The following is a 16727-nucleotide window of genomic DNA, read 5'->3' as shown; positions in this document are numbered from 1 at the left end:
AGAGCCTATCCGTAAAATGGACAAGAATAGGACATGTTCAATTTTTTTGTGGGGCCACGGAATGGACATATGGATGCTATCAGCATCTTTTGTGGCCCCAATGTAGTGAACAGGTCCGTATCTGACCAGCAAAAAATACGTACATGTGCATGAGCCCTAACTTATATTCCTTCCCAATCTCTAGCTCTGTACATGCCTAAAATGTATTGGCTCAGACGAGGCTCTTTTAAGATGGCGGCAGTTAACGTGAGACTTCAGCAGTTTCGTGCGTCATGCCCCATTACTGTAAGTAGCTTGTAAATCAGAATAAGACCACAGCACTCATCCACTAGCGGCTTTTATGGGTGCACGTCCCAGGTTGATTCCTACCACCACAGAAATCTGTATATATCCTGTCTATTAAGTTTGAGACAGGCTGTGTCTGAGGGAGTTCGGATGCATGCCGTGAATCCGAACTCACTCACACAGCCTGAATTGGTCCCGAAATGTTGTAATAAGTGCTCCACTGGTGTTGAAATTTGAATGAATAAAAGCAGAGTTTTTGAAATCATTCCTTTGGGTGCTGTCTCAAATTTAAAGGGAACCTGTCACCAAAAAAACGCTTACTAAGCTGTTAATAGTACCTTATAGTGCTGCATAGTAGTTTCCTAATGCACTTTTTCATCGTTTAGCCGCATCTAGCCTCCTTGAGAAATCAATGTTTTATTCAGCCGCTGCCCCCTGCTTCAAGTCAGGTTTGAAGTCAAGGGGGCAGCGGCCTAGGCATCTCCAATGCTGCTCTCCCCGCCTCCCGCCGCCTTTATTGACAAGCCGGATCTCAGTGCCGGGACCGCGCTCCCAGCCCGCATGCGCAGTAAAGGGGTGCTGTAGTGCGATCCAGACTCGTACACTCAGCCGGCTTCAGTTTCGCTACTGCGCATGCGCCCGCCTTACATACTAGCGCAGTTACAGAAGATGCCGGGCGCATGCGCAGTAGCAAAACTGAAGCCGGCTGAGTGTACGAGGCGCAGCCGGGATCGCGCTACAGCAGCCCTTTACTGTGCATGCAGGCTGGGAGCGCGGTCCCGGGACTGAGATCCGGCTTGTCAATAAAGGCGGCGGGAGGCGGGGAGAGCAGCATTGGAGACGCCTTGGCCGCTGCCCCCTTGACTTCAAACCTGAGCAGGGGGCAGCGGGTGAATAAAACATCGATTTCTCAAGGAGGCTAGATGCGGCTAAACGATGAAAAAGTGCATTAGGAAACTACTATGCAGCACTATAAGGTACTATTAACAGCTTAGTAAGCGGTTTTTTGGTGACAGGTTCCCTTTAATAGACAGGATTACTGTAAGTAGCGGCGCATGCATTAATGTATTACAATATGAATCTGGACCCGGGTTTGTGGATGCGCACGAAAATGATGCAGCTCATTCATTGAATGATTGGTGGCATATTTCCATTGTCAGGAACAACAGTTCGCAGGAACTCTCGGCTACTTTCAGACTAGCGTTCGGGGTTCCGCTTGTGAGCACCGTTTGAAGGCTCTCACAAGCGGCTCCGAACGGATCCGTAGAGCCCCAATGCATTCTGAGTGGATGCGGATCCGCTCAGAATGCATCAGGATGGCTCCGCTTGGCCTCCGTTCCGCTCAGCAGGCGGACATCCGAACGCAGCTTGCAGCGTTCGGGTGTCCGCCTGGCCGTGCGGAGCCAAACGGATCCGTCCAGACTTACAATGTAAGTCAATGGGGACGGATCCGTTTGAAGGTGACACAATATGGTGCAATTTCAAACGGATCCGTCCCCCATTGACTTTCAATGTAAAGTCTGGACGGATCCGTCTGACTCACTTTCACACTTAGAATTTTTTCAAAAACTATAATGCAGACGGATCCGTTCTGAACGGATCACAACGTTTGCATTATAGGAGCGGATCCGTCTGTGCAGACACCAGACGGACCCGCTCTGAACGCAAGTGTGAAAGTAGTATGTGGCCCATTCAAGTGTACCCTGACATAATGTCAGGGGAAAGAAGGATCAGACAAGTTAAATTCAATGTCCGGTCCAAAGCAAAATGTTTTTTTGTTACATTAAATACATGTGTGCCCATGGGTCTCATTCACCACATTTTGACCTAATTAGCTGTCTGACACTAGCGATCTGCTAGTGTCTGCTCTACCTAACCATGCTATTGTAATTCCTTTCTCTGCAGCGGTTACCCTAAAAAACTTAGTTTTATTGGTATGCAAATGAGCCTCTAGGTGCTATGGGGGCGTCTTTTCAGCACCTAGAGGCTCCGTCCACTCACCATTTCTGCAGCCCAGCGCGCTCCAGCCCGCCCCTCTCCTCTTGATTGACAGCCTACTCGCGCCTGCGCCGTGTGCTTCTGTATTCGGCGCAGTGACTGTTGGACTGCTCCCTGCGCCGTAATCGGCGCAGTGAAGATGCCGGCGCAGGGAGACAGTCACTGCGCCTGCGCCAAATACAGAAGCACACGGCGCAGGCGCGAGTAGGCTGTCAATCTAGAGGAGAGGGGCGGGCGGGAGCGCGCTGGGCGGCAGAAATGGTGAGTGGACGGAGCCTCTAGGTGCTGAAAAGACGCCCCCATAGCACCTAGAGGCTCATTTGCATACCAATAAAACTACGTTTTTTAGGGTAACCGCTGCAGAGAAAGGAATTACAATAGCATGGTTAGGTAGAGCAGACACTAGCAGATCGCTAGTGTCTGACAGCTAATTAGGTCAAAATGTGGTGGTAGAACCCCTTTAACAATTCACTTGATGGTGCATGCTGGTACATTCTGTGACTAAAAGGTGGATTTAGATGGGTCGATCAGCAGCAGATTACAGTGAGCTGCTCATTAAGTGGAGGTGAAACGCAGCATTTACATGCAGTGATCACCTCCACAGTATGAGGACAAGTGGTCGCTATTGCCACCTCATACAGCTGCAATGTTGCTGGGCAGCAGATCGCCATTTAGACCGCATGATCTGCTGCCCATGAACGATAATTTAGATGCCTGCGCAAACTACATTTTTACCCAATGAACAAGTGTTTAGTTCATTTATTGGGTAATCTGCTGCACATTTAGACGTTTGTTGGCGATAATCTGCTCAATTATCCACCTTTAGGCCTTTATTTAGTTGAAACACATCAGAGAGCCCCTGTGAAGATGTGTATCTTTTTTATATTATATTTGGATAAAGCATTGGATTTTCATAGCACGCTGTATCCATCCTTTTCTGCTGTGGGTTGTCTGACAATGCCTTACTCCCTCCCCCCAAACCAAGCTTGCATGTATATAGCTCACAGCTATTAAAAGGTTTATAGTCACCTTCGGTGCACAGCGCTAGGTGTCTCCACCAGGCTCCCAACTAGCCATATAAACCGGTTAACACTTGGAGATGACCTGGAGATTATGATGTTGGGGACAGAAGAGCAACAATGGTAGCCCTTTGTTGATTTATAGGCAGGATTCAAGCATTCAACATACAGTTATATATACTACATTCCTTGGCATGTGGCCGGCCTAAGGTCTCACATGGCGTATTTTACATCAGTGTTTACAAGCCAGGAGCAGGTCTCTTCGTTTTTTCTCTGTGTAGTTTCCACTCCTGGTTTCGACATACAAAATATCATCCTGTGAATGAGGCAGAACAGGTAATACATTTAAAATTTGATTTAAACTTGTCTTCTTGTGCCTGCGCATTTGCCTCAGGGGTTGGCGCATAGAGTACAGACCAGTGATAGGATAAAGGGTGTTTTACCCAGCAAATCTAATAATTCATTTAGATTGATATACCGGGATGTGGAGACTTATTCCCTTTAAAATACAGAAGCACTCAGTTAACCTAAATAGGCAGAAGCATGCTGGCACATGACAAACTCAAAGCCTTGCACAAGAATGCATTAGTGCCAACAAATGTGTGCCCACAATGGAAGGGTGAAATTAGAGGTTCTAATTGAAGCTGGCAAAAATCTCTGTTTACAGCAGAGGACCGAGGTAGAGCACAGCGAGTTCTCACAGACAGGACAGCCAACTGATCTCTCTCCAGGAGATACAACCTTAGATGACCCAATTAAAGCCAAGTATAGGCTTCGTTCACATCAGCGTTCAGCCTTTCCGTTCTCCTACTAAGTTATAGGGGCAGGAAAAACGGAAAGAACGGATTCGGCACATAACTGAGCCTACGGACCCCATAGACTATAATGGGGTCCGTTAGGCTTCCGCTCAGAAGATTATTGTGGAGCAGAAACAAAAGTTGTGCATGCAGGATTGTTATCTCAGCTTCAAAAAATCTTCCTATTATAGTCTATGGGGGTCGGCAGGCTCCGTTCGGCTCAGTTATGTGCGGAGTAGGAGAACGGACAGGGTGAACGGTGATGTGAACTTAGCCTAAGGAGGAAATTTAAATGCACACCACTTTCACAAGTATTAATAATAAACAAGGAAGATAAAAACATTTCTGGAATGTTGATAACATCTGAAAAAAGAAAAACAGAAGATAGCTATGTTTCTATGTCTCTGAAGCTACATGAGTCAGCCACAAAATTCTAACCTACAGCATGTTTCTTGCAAATGACGGCACCAAGTGCAAGTGAGGTGGAAAGATTTAAAAAGCTTCAAACTCCAAGTAGAGCTCCACTGCACATCGACTCTTGAGACGTTTCTACCTTAGATCCATCACAGTCTCTAGATTAAAGAAATGGAGGTGACTGGACAATGTAAATGCTCCTCATAATAAATGTACAAATTATGAAGCAACCTTGGTTGGAATTTCTATGAAACGGGGACTAGAATATGCCTAAAGCCTGTCATACAGGTAACAGAAAACGATAAGGTGTCAGAACTGACCTTACACCTCAATAAAAATGAGACCTAAACTTTTATTCCTCATAAGACCAAATGCATTAGAAGTCAATGGAACGTGCCTAAAGTCACAAAGAAGGTGTCCCAAAAGTTTTTTTGGGGATATGTGCTACTTGTTCAAGGGAATATCTGTTTTTGATTGACATTTCATAAATGTAATGAAAAAGTTTTATGACATGTACTTGTCGGGACAAGGAAGAAAAAAAAAAAAAAAAAAAAAAAAAAGTTCATTCCCTTTGTGATGGAGGTTCACTTGAACTTTTTCGGGGCAAATTCTTTTCTTCCCTTTGAACCAAACCCACGGATGTTTTGTATCTTCTTCAGCTGTTCTTCAATTGTATGGATTATATCAACTTCCTCAGGGATATGAACATACCTCACATTGCGCCCAGTAACAAACAATTCATCTAGTTTGGCCTCCTGACCATGGCGATCTGTGTAAATAACCTTTTGCAGGCGAATATTCATAAACGCATCCACATTTATGATAGTCCCCCTGGCAGAGCTTTCATTTCGTAGGTCAACAGTGGTGACCAGTCCATGTAACCCTTGCAAGAGGATTATGAGGCTGTTTTCAGCAATTGTCCTCTCCTTCACTGAGTGAGTGATCTCCATGGTGGCACCTGCAAAATAACATTAACTTGTTAATCTCAATGTATATTGAATATCAAACCACATAAAAATACATTAGCCAACATGTTTAAATGGGGTGCATACACATGGATTTGCAGCATATTCGATGCAGATTTGTAAAGAAAGAAATATCGATAAAAAACTGCAGCATGTGAATTCAGCTTGAGGCTACACACAGCAGAAAGGTCAGTGGCAGATCAGTAATGTAATCAGCAGCTGAAAACAGGGAGTTTTTTGTGGTGTGAATGACTCCTACCCATTCCCAATAATTTATTTTAAGCATTTTTGAGGCTGCTTTTCCCCATTCAAAGTTGCATTTCTGAATCCAACGGGGTCTTCCAGCATAAACGCTGGCTGTCGGGCAGACAATAAAAACTGTATTTGTCTGTCCGAAACCTGGCAGAGTGGCCTGTTCACCACCGGATCCCCATTGACTATAATGGGATGAATGGTAGCATCTGGCATACAATACAGTACACTATATGAATTGACCTGCGGTTTGCAGCGATCACCGATACAGGAGGGGGGGGGGAGTGCATACAAAAAGGATGGACTAGGTGCAAAAAAATAAAAAGGGAGGGGTGTAAAGTGGTTGTCCCAAATGGCCATTTATTACACAACCACAGGTTAGATAAGCCTGGGGCTACATGGTGACTTTGGCCCCTTGCAGACGAGCTTTACTCCCGCAGCGAGTCCGCAACACAGCACCCGGCCTGACCTCCCAGCGCTGAGGGGAATAACATAGCATTACACTGATTTATGATCAAGGGGGGAAACTAACTCTCCTTAGGGAGAGAGCACCTTAATCAGTGTGAGGAGACTTATAGGCCATACATGCTCCTCTGGAATTCTGGGAGGGAAGGGATGCAAATGGACTCTTAACAAGCTCTACCTCTAATGCCATCAGATGTATGGCAGCTATCCTATAAGTCAATGTTCAGCTCTTAAAATAAGCCTTGAGACATGACGTGGATATTAAATAAGCCAGCATCTCATCTGCAGACAGCTGTTTCGGTTTAGTTGATTTATGATGCTATGTAACCTTTACAGTTCTGGAATGTATTGGATAACACGGACAGCATTATGTCACTGTTATCCAATACATTCCAGAACTGTAAGGGTTACATAGCATCATAAATCAATATAATGCTATGTGACCCCCGGCAGCGCTGGGAGGTCAGGCCGGGAGCTACGTTTGGGGCCTTTGGCCGTGACAAACATCACATGGCCAGAGATCACAGTGTAGCAACACAGCAATGTCACTAGTGAGAGGGGTCATTTTGGGACCTGCACATAGTCATGACAGCCCCAATAATTCTCACAACTGTAGGGTTGCAATGCAACCCCATTTACCGTCACGATTTGAAATTCTGCACTACACTATGATGGTTGGTCGTGCTGGCAACAGTGCATTCCTTTCTTTTTATTTAGCACACAGACTAAGGCCTCACGCACACGACCGTTGTTTGGGTCTTATCCGAGCAGCCGTTTTGGCGGCTCGGATGCGGACCCATTCACTTCAGTGGGGCCGCAAAAGATGCGGACAACACTCCATGTGCTGTCCGCATCCGTGGCTCCGTTCCGCGGCCCTGCTAAAAAAAATGTAACATGTCCTATTCTTGTCCGTGCTTTGCGGACAAGAATAGGCATTTATATTGCCGGCGCCTTTTCCGTTAATTGCTGAAGGCAACACGGACGGCTTCAGTTTCTTTGCGGATCCGCGGTTTGCAGACCGCAAAAAAACAGCACGGTGGTGTGCATGAGGCCATAAAGTGCACCAGGCCCTGGGACAGAATTGCGTAAACCAGCTATGGAATCAGTTTCATCTGCTAGTGTGAGGAGACAAAGCCCAGAGTTACTCGGCATTCTGTGTGTGGCTGTGTGCACTGCAGCTGTCCACCATCATTGCCCTCTCTTCTCCACCACTTACCCCTTACATGGGGGGGCACAGGGCACCCTCAGCACATGGGGCAGTGTAGGCAGAATGCTCACCTCCGTGCGTAGCATAACCGGAAAAACTCGTCTACTTTAGTTGCCCCTTGTCTATGGAGTAGTCGGCAGTGAGCGCACTCCCCGCTTTCATAACTGAAAAACAAGCTGCTGTGTTGGGGCGTGAGAGGAGCAGCCAATGGTACGGCAGCACGCTGATACTGACAAATCAGCAGCCTCCTTACTAATAACAGAGCTCTGTACTGTACGGAGCTCTGTTACTGGATTGCTGTGTGTCTGCTGGATGTAAGACCTTTCTTTTTAAAGCGGCAGAGCAGCGGAGGGTCTAGGCACATTTTGAAATTCAAAGTTGCATTGGCGACCATTTTGGTTGCAATCTGGAGCCCTGATGAATGTTTTTCTTTTTTTTTTTTTTTTAATTATAAAATCAGGGGAAAGGGGCGTTTCTTTTTTTACTTGAAACTTTCTTTTTTATTAAAAACACTTTCTGTCCCACTATGGGACTTCAACTTTTGGGGGTCTGCGCCCCTCTGCAATGCATTACAAAACATCTGTATTGTAATGCATTGCCTGTTAGTGTATTACTCTGTGTAATACACCATCAGGTTGCATAGGAGACCCAGCCTGGGGCTGGATCTCCTCTGCCCCTGTAGAAGGCAGGTCCCGATGCCTTGCAAGCTTGTGCATGGGATCGGGCTGCCTTCTCACCAATCGGGTCCCCGCCACAGCAGCGTGGGGACCCGATGGGCTCCCTCACCCATTGCAATTACTTTCTATGCCGTGGTCAGCACTGACTGCAGCATAGAAGGGGTTAATTACAGCAATGCTGGAGGATACATACTGCTGCCATAACGTACTATTACGTCATGTGTCGGGAAGGGGTTAAATCACAAAATAAAAATTCACGTACAGGAAAAACATGAAAACAAACTGACACATAGGAGGGCTGCCATGTAAGGCACCCATCCACAGAGTCTAAAAATATATAACGACACCTCTAGGTAACCACAGTATAATACCTTAAACTGAATAAAAATATAATGAAAATGCCATACAATAGCAAAATATCATTAGTGTATGATACAAGAAAAAATGTCTATAATAATCCTGCCATACAAAACCTCTGTGATCCAGGAAGGGGGAGGGTGAAGCATCCAACGCGCATCGCCAGTTAACCTGGCTTCATTAGGGGTCTGATAACCCCTGATTTACTTGTGTTCTATGTAAGGTGTGCTCACTATTTTGCCATACCAGCTTTTTTTTGTTCTTGCTATATGGGAGAGATGGTTACACTGCATACCATTAGTACTTGCCAGCCTCTGAGCTGTGGGCCTCTAGACTCTGAAATGAAAAATACACGAGAGCAACAAAGAATGCAATCACTGGCCGCAGCTTGTGCACCAGTGCTCTAAAGGGAGCAATCCCAATATAAGATGAACACTAAGAAATGGTCTACTTGGATGTGAACATTCACTGTAAATGATTTTTTTTTTTTTTTACTGAATAACCTCAGCGCCATCCTGGTCCCTACTCAGTTAACCAGTTAATAATCCAAGAGTGGCACAGCTCATGTGTTAGAAACTATAAAAAAAAAAAAAAAAGACCCCCAGTCAGCAAATTATGATATGTATGGATTGCCACAGCATTCATTCATAATGAAGCATGTCAGCATTTAAACCTGCTGGTCAATAGCTTCCATATTAAACAGCTTCTGTCTCCATGATCAACCCATATAAAGTAGCCATAACAGGGTAGGGTTGATCATGAGGAATACAATTATCCCTCTCTCGCAGCAAACTGATGTCCCATTGCAGCATATTATTACTTTTATGCAAATGAGGAGATTGGAGTACTGAGGGGTTGGCCGAAGCCCGTGATGGCTAACCTCCGGCACTCCAGCTGTGGTAAAACTACAACTCCCAAGATGCACACTTGCTTGGCTGTTCTCAGAACTCCATAGAAATGAATAGAGCATGCTGGGAGTCTTAGGCCTAGTTCACACGAACGTATGGCTTTTTCAGTGTTTTGCGGTCCTTTTTTCACGGATCTGTTGTGTTGTGTTTCCGTTCCATTTTTCCGTATGGCATATACAGTAATTACATAGAAAAAATTGGGTTGGGCATAACATTTTCAATAGATGGTTCAGCAAAAACAGAACAGATACGGAAGACATACGGATGCATTTCCGTATGTGTTCCGTTTTTTTTTGCGGACCCATTGACTTTAATGGAACCACGGAACGTGATTTGCGGCCAAATATAGGACATGTTCTATCTTTCAACGGAACGGAAAAACGGAAACGGAATGCATACGGAACACATTCAGTTTTTTTTGCGGAACCATTGAAATGAATGGTTCCGTATACGGAACACTAAAAAACGGCCCGTACACCCGCAAAAAAAAAAAAACGCGTGAACTAGGCCTTAGTTTCACCACAGTGGACTGCCGGAGGTTAGCCATCACTGGCCTAAGTCTTTTGGGGCACAGCTTCCCTTCCTCCTCTCCCCACTTCCCCTCATGGCCTGATTGTTTAGATGCCTGGTCCTGAAACCTTGCCCAGGCAAGACTTCATCGACACACGCGCAGGTGATCTCAGGGGGGCTATCCCTGCTAAGATCTGCACTGCACAAGCGCAAAGACGTTAGTCTTCTCCCAGAAGCTCAGCTTCACTAATCTAAACGTGAAGCCAAGAGTCTTCCCTTTTGGGAGGAGGTTGACATCATCAGCACTTGCACAGTGCAGATCTCAGCAGGAAGAACCTTCTCTTGTCTCCGGAGGCTCTGCCCACTGAGATCAGTATTGTGTAAGCACCACCATAGTGCAGGTCTCAGCAGGGAAAGCCTTCCATGCACATGCTGATGAAGTCTTCTTGGAGCAAGATTTCAGGGCAATTCATCTAAACAATAAGGATGCCAGGTCTGGTCAATCAGGCCATGAGGGGGAGTGGTAACGGAGGAGAGGAGGTGGTGAAGCAGTGCTCCGAGCGGCTAGGCCAACCCCCTCGCTGCTCCAATTACCTCATTTGCATAAAAATAAAAGTACTACTTAATAACACTGCAATAATATATCCACTTGCAGCAATAGAGGGCTAATGTATTTACCTTGATCACCCATACCGAGGTATGCCTAGTTTACCGGGGTTGATCATGGTGACACATGGCTTTAAATTCTTCCCAGTTATCTACACGTTATAAATATTGTCCATATGGTTACGTAATGTCCTCTTCATGTCCTTTTGGTCATTACAGGCAGGGTATGGTTTTCTCTTCCTTTATCGTTTCTGAGAAGTATCTTCTGAGGTAACAAGAGGAAGTGAAGATTTCATCTTGAAAACATGACCATTTCTTGATAGGTCACATATTTCTAGGAGTTACAGTTTACTCTCGCATTTTTCTTTTCCTACTTCCTTTTTTCTTACTTCTGTTATTACTTGCTGGTGAAATGACTGTACAAATTGAAATTTCCAAGACCAACTCAAATTGGAAAACTCAGAAATAGAAAAAAATATATATCTAAGCACATGGTGTAGAAACGTCTTTGTAATAAACCTACAGTAACTACAGTGCTATGAAAAAGTATCTGCCCTTCACCCAAATTCTTCTATTGTTGCTAATATTTCAGATCATCCAACATCTGCCTAATGTCCTCAGCTGGTAGATGGCAGTGCATGCGCAGGCCAGGAAGCACACAGTCTGCACAAAGATCTGGCCTGGGTGATGTCAGACGAAGAAAGAGAGACCTGCCACTGGGCACCTTACGCCTAATAAAGTTGTTATTCTGGGACAATGCGGTTGCACCGATGAAGATAAAGGTATGTGCAAAATGCTGCCCGTGTCACCAGAACGGCAATGGTTAGTGAAACAGAGCTGACAGATTCCCTTCAAATACAGTATGTTTCCAATCATGTTCATGTGTGCCACGACTGCGACCCCTGAATCGCACAAAATCCAACTCTGCTCAACAGTAATCTGGCTATTGCACCACAGGCTACATGTATTGGCAGTGCATCTGCTTCCCCGACTGCACAAATGACTAGAGCTCCTCCCCCTGTTTATCTGTTAGCCAGCCCAGTGTCACATCACCGCTGGGTCCCGGCATGGGTGTACAATACCAACTGCGGGCAGTGGCATCAATGACTGCACATGCGCCACTTTTTACACCAGTTAGCGGCACACGTGCAGTCTGTTCATCGATGCCGCTGCCCACCGTGCATGTAGTTGTACGAGGCATGCCAGGCCCGGCGGTGATGCGATACTGGGCTGGCTAACAGCTAAAGTGTCAGCAATGCAGCACTGCAGTGTAAGCAATTTGAGACATGTAAAAGTGCCGACACACTCCTTTTAAGGGCTCATGCACATGACCATTGGCTGTTTTGCACTCCGCCGTGTGTGTTCCGCATTTTGGGGAACAGAACAGTCCTATCCTTGTCCGTAATGCGAACAAGAATAGGACAGGTCATATAATTTTGCAGACGGTGTGGATCGGGACACCACACGGAATGGATCTGATTCAAATGAAAAATACGTTTGTGTGCATGAGCCCTACCAGGCAGGTGGTTGCTTCTTCACCTGTGAGGACAGCCTCTCACAAGTGAAGAATTCTTGCCAATGAGGAATTCGCTCATCCCTAAGGGCTCATGCACATAACCGGATTTTAGTTCAGTATGCCATCCATATTTTTTGCACACATTGTGACTCATTCTTTCCTATGCAAACATCCGCATTTTGGGCGGATCTGTGTGGCTGTTCCGTAAATTATAAAACATGTCCTTCTTCATGTCTGAAAACACTTCTGGGCCTGGAATGACTCCTCCAGGAGGCAAGTGGGGAAGCCACATGGTAGCACTGATGAGCTGGGTCTCTCTGAAGAAACCTCGCATCAGAGCTGCAGTTCCTATGTAAGCCTGCAGATGGCAGGGCTCCTTAGGATAACAGTTGGGTTAAGCAAATAGACTTCGGATGAAACATCCGAAGTCTATTCGCATAATACTTAGTTTGAATACTGTACGGAGAAAGCGCTATTAGCTTACATTGCACTGCATTGTAATCCCTATTTGCTGTTTTTAGAGATGAGCGAGTCGATTTCGGATCAAACATCTGAAGTCGATTTGCATAATACTTTATTTGAATACTGTACAGACCGAGCGCTCCTTACAGTATTAGAATGTATTGGCTCCTATGAGCCGAAGTTATTACTTCGCAAAGTCTCGCGAGACTTCGCATAACTTCATAAATCAATTTCTACTGTAAAAAAAAAACAGTAGTGGCACCTTGAAACCGAACCAGAGTACGGGAAATGTTTTTTCTTTTACAGTAGAAATTGATTTATGAAGTTATTACCCGAAGTCTCGCGAAGCAATAACCTCGGCTCATAGGAGCCAATACATTCTAATACTGTAAGGAGCGCTCGGTCTGTACAGTATTCAAACTAAGTATTATGCGAATTGACTTCAGATGTTTGATCCGAAATAGACTCCGAAAACAGCAAATAGGGATTACAATGCAGTGCAATGTAAGCTAATAGCAGTAGAGGGGCAATCGCCCCGAAACAGCTGTCTGCAGACGAGGTGCTGGCTTATTTAATATCAGAGTCCTGTCTCAAGGCTTAGGCAGAGCTTGTTAAGAGCTCATTTGCATCCCTTTCTTCCCAGAATTCCAGAGGAGCATGTATGGCCTATAAGGCCCCTCACGCCGACTAAGGCGCTCTCTCCCCAAGGAGACATAGTACCCCCCAAATCCAAATAGCAGTGTGAAAGTTTAAGGCCTCATGCACACAACAGTATTTTTTCACGGTCCGCAAAACGGGGTTCCGTTGTTCCGTGATCCGTTTTTGTTTCCATGTGTCTTCCTAGATTTTTAGAGGATCACCAGACATAAAAAGTGAAAAAAATAAATATATAAAATCGGTCAAGTTTGCCTTGAAAATTAAAGGAAAAAAACGGACACAGATCACGGACGCAGATGACAATCTTGTGTGCCTCCGTGTTTTTTCACGGACCCATTGACTTGAATGGGTCCGCGAACCGTTGTCCGTGAAAAAAATACGGATGACAAACGGTGCATTTTCAGAGTTTTCAATGGACCCATTGAAAGTAAATGGGTCCGCAGAAAATCACGGAAAACGGAACGGACACGGAACACAACAACGGTCGTGTGCATGATGCCTAACTGTCATTTCAGTTTCTTTTTAATATCGTGTAGGGACAGGGATAGTAAACATTTTTGTAATATACTTCATTAGGGAAAGACGGTTTGAAGAATCTTCTTAGCACAGCTCTAACAGCATTGCTGAGGAGGATCAGCCTTCACTACTGGAGGTGTAACAGACAGAGGCTCTAACTAGCACTGCCCATCTGACTCGTCACACAGCCATCTTCCGCGCTCAGTAAAACGCTGAACACAGGCTCTCCTAGCGGTTTTCTTTTCGAAAGGGCTCAATGCCGGAAAATAACTGATCAGGTATATCCCTATGCATTCTGAATGGAGAGTAATCCGTTCAGGATGCATCAGGATGTCTTCAGTTCAGTCATTTTGACTGATCAGGCAAAAGAGAAAACCGTAGCGGTTTTATCTCCGGCAAAAAAACTGAAGACTTGCCTGAATGCAGGATTCTGCATTTTTTACCATAGGTAAAAATACTAGATCCGTCCTTCCATGCGCAGACCGGAAAAAAAAAAAATGCCGGATCCGTTTTGCCGGATGACACCGGAAAGACGGATCCGGCATGTCGATGCATTTTTTTGAGTGATCAGGATCCTGATCAGTCTTACTAATGCCATCCATTGGCCTTCCTTTTTTCCGGATCTGGCAGGCAGTTCCGGCGACGGAACTGCCTGCCGGATCATTCTGCAGCAAGTGTGAAAGTAGCCTTAGAAACGCTCAGTAAGAGCTTTGATAAGAAGACTCTTTAAAGGCTATGTACACCTTCGGGGGCAGTGATTGCATTTTACTCATTTTGGGCTACACATTTTTTTTTCAGTTGGTCTCTATTAACAATATTGAGCTTTTTCTGTCACAAAGTGTTAAGAGTTTCTCAACATTTTAATACTGATGACCTATCCTCAGGATGAACAGCTGATTTGAGAAGGCAGTGGTGCTCCCACCTCCTCCCTGCTCACAGCTCCCCATTCACTTCTAGGGGCTAAGCTTCTTCTATGATGATCAAAACGTCACCGGCCTAGGGAAAGCTGAGGGAAGGCTGCAGCACTCACAGGAGCGTCTCTGCCTTCTTGAACAGCTGATCAGCAGGGGTTTCTTTTTCCGTTCACATAGCAGTATGAGGGCTTGTTTTTTTGCAGGACAAGTTATACTTTATGGTGCAATTTTAATATTGCATATAATTTAAAGGGAAGCTGAAAAAAAAAAAAAAAATCCAAATGGGGTGGAATTGGAAAAGCAAGGGCAAGCTGTTACTAGCGCAGGAGCATTAATCTCCTGCATTTTCACCTCTCAGATGCCATGGTCACTTTTGACCATGGCATCTGAGGGGTTAAACGTCTGCAATAGTCGTTATCAGCTATCATAGACATTATCCACGAGTCTCAGCTGTGTAAAAAAGCAGAAACCAGGCGGCTATGGAACGGTACATGTATGGGGGATGCCCTGAAGGGGTTAAAATAAAAGTAATAAAAAAAAAAGCTTCCAGCTTCCCTCTACGTTGTATGCCATATTAAATGGAGTCTTTCACCTAAACTGACCATTATAGAACACCATGATCTGCATTATAGTCCCCATATTGGAATGCTACTTACCGTATAGCTGTCCGTCGCTAATTTTCGCTAAAAAACACTTTTATTCAATATGTTAATTAGCTTCTGAAGGTGCCCAGGCCCCTCGTCGCTTTACATATGAAACCCCTCCCCTTTTACCCCTCTGGCCCGCCCTAGGTTCTTCAGAAATCCAGCACCGCTCACAAGATTCGCCGCGCCTGCGCACTTCATTCCCTATTCCGGCACATGCGCATTAAACGCTCTTGTACCTCTGCCCACAATGGGGAATGAAGCGCGCAGGCGCGGCGAATCTTGTGAACGGCACTGGCGCTGGATTTCTGAAGAACTTAGGGCGGGCCACAAAGGTGAAACGGGAGGGGTTTCATATGAAAAGCGACGAGGGGCCTGGGCACCGGCCGCTTGAAAGCAGCCCCTGGGCACCTTCAGAACCTAATTAACATATTCAATAAAAGTGTTTTTTAGCGAGAATAAGCGACGGACAGCTATACGGTAAGTAGCATTCCAATATGGGGACTATAATGCAGATCATGGTGTTAGTGTTCTATAATGGTCAGTTTAGGTGAAAGACTCCCTTTAAATGTCATTAGAAAGTGCAACTTGTCCCGCAAAAAAACAAGCCTTCATACAGCTATGGGAACAGAAGTTATGGCTCCGGGAAGACAGGGAGGAAAAACCCACATAAGGATGCCATACAGTGGCACCAGAGGGGTCCTATGCTTTGCTGGACTCTGCAGGATGGCAGTGTACTATGCTTTAACATCCTCTGTCCATGTGGTAAACGTGGTGTCAACAGTCCCTTAGGCGTATTTCAAATCAGGTGTGAACACTGGCATGCACAGCAGGGTACGTTCGGGCAGCACACATTGGCACAGCTCACACATAGTTTCAGCCGTGCAGGACATAAAGCCCCAGAAGCGGTAAGTAGCTATCCTCAGACCACGTGCTAGTGTCCTCTGGAGTCATGCACCCCGCCATTGTGGAGACAGGGCTTCAGCACTCCGGTCACGTTGAAGCTGATAGAAGTCAGCGTGCCAATGCCACACGAACTACCCGCTGGACCCGGGGCACCCTCTTACCCTGCCCGGTGCACACTGCTCTCCGCACCGGCCGACCACGGTAGGCATTCAGTACACGCCTATAGCAGCTCCGATGACGTCACGTCCATGTGACCAGACTTTCCTGTGGGAGGGGCAGAGTCAGAATGCTAGGAAGTTTTCTAGTAGACAGCATGTGGCTTTTTGGGTGGACTGTCATCAACAGGGGTGTGCTAGCGGCGCAATGCTCTGCATAGACTGGTTACTATGGGTGTCCAGGGATGTAATGCTCTGCATGGATTGGGGACTGTGAGTGTCCTGGGATGCAATGCTCTACATGAAATGGGGACTGTGGGTGCCCAGGGATGCAATGTTCTGCATGGACTGAGTGCCCAGAGATGCAACGTTCTGCATGGACTGGGGACTATGGGTGCTCTGGGATGCAATGCTCTTCATGGACTCTGCACTGTGGGAGCCCCAGGATTCAATGCTCTGCATGGACTGGAGACTGTGAGTGTCCAGGGATGCAGTGC

At 45.8% G+C, this 16727-nt stretch overlaps 1 protein-coding gene across 1 annotated transcript; it reads right to left on the bottom strand.

Moving 5' to 3' along the window:
- Positions 1–4851: 4851 nt before the first annotated feature.
- On the bottom strand, positions 4852–16312 carry LSM10 (LSM10, U7 small nuclear RNA associated). Its single transcript, XM_040421908.1, has 2 exons — positions 16237–16312; positions 4852–5471 (listed from the first exon to the last, which is right to left on the bottom strand). Exon 2 carries the CDS (start codon positions 5461–5463, stop codon positions 5098–5100), a length of 366 nt encoding a protein of 121 aa, XP_040277842.1. The 5' UTR covers positions 5464–5471; positions 16237–16312; the 3' UTR covers positions 4852–5097.
- Between the last annotated feature and the right edge of the window lie 415 nt (positions 16313–16727).

This window comes from Bufo bufo, chromosome 3 (assembly GCF_905171765.1).
Source record: "Bufo bufo chromosome 3, aBufBuf1.1, whole genome shotgun sequence".
Taxonomy (NCBI): domain Eukaryota; kingdom Metazoa; phylum Chordata; class Amphibia; order Anura; family Bufonidae; genus Bufo; species Bufo bufo.
Note: the sequence above shows the minus strand (reverse complement) of the source record. Positions and strands in the feature narration are given on the sequence as shown.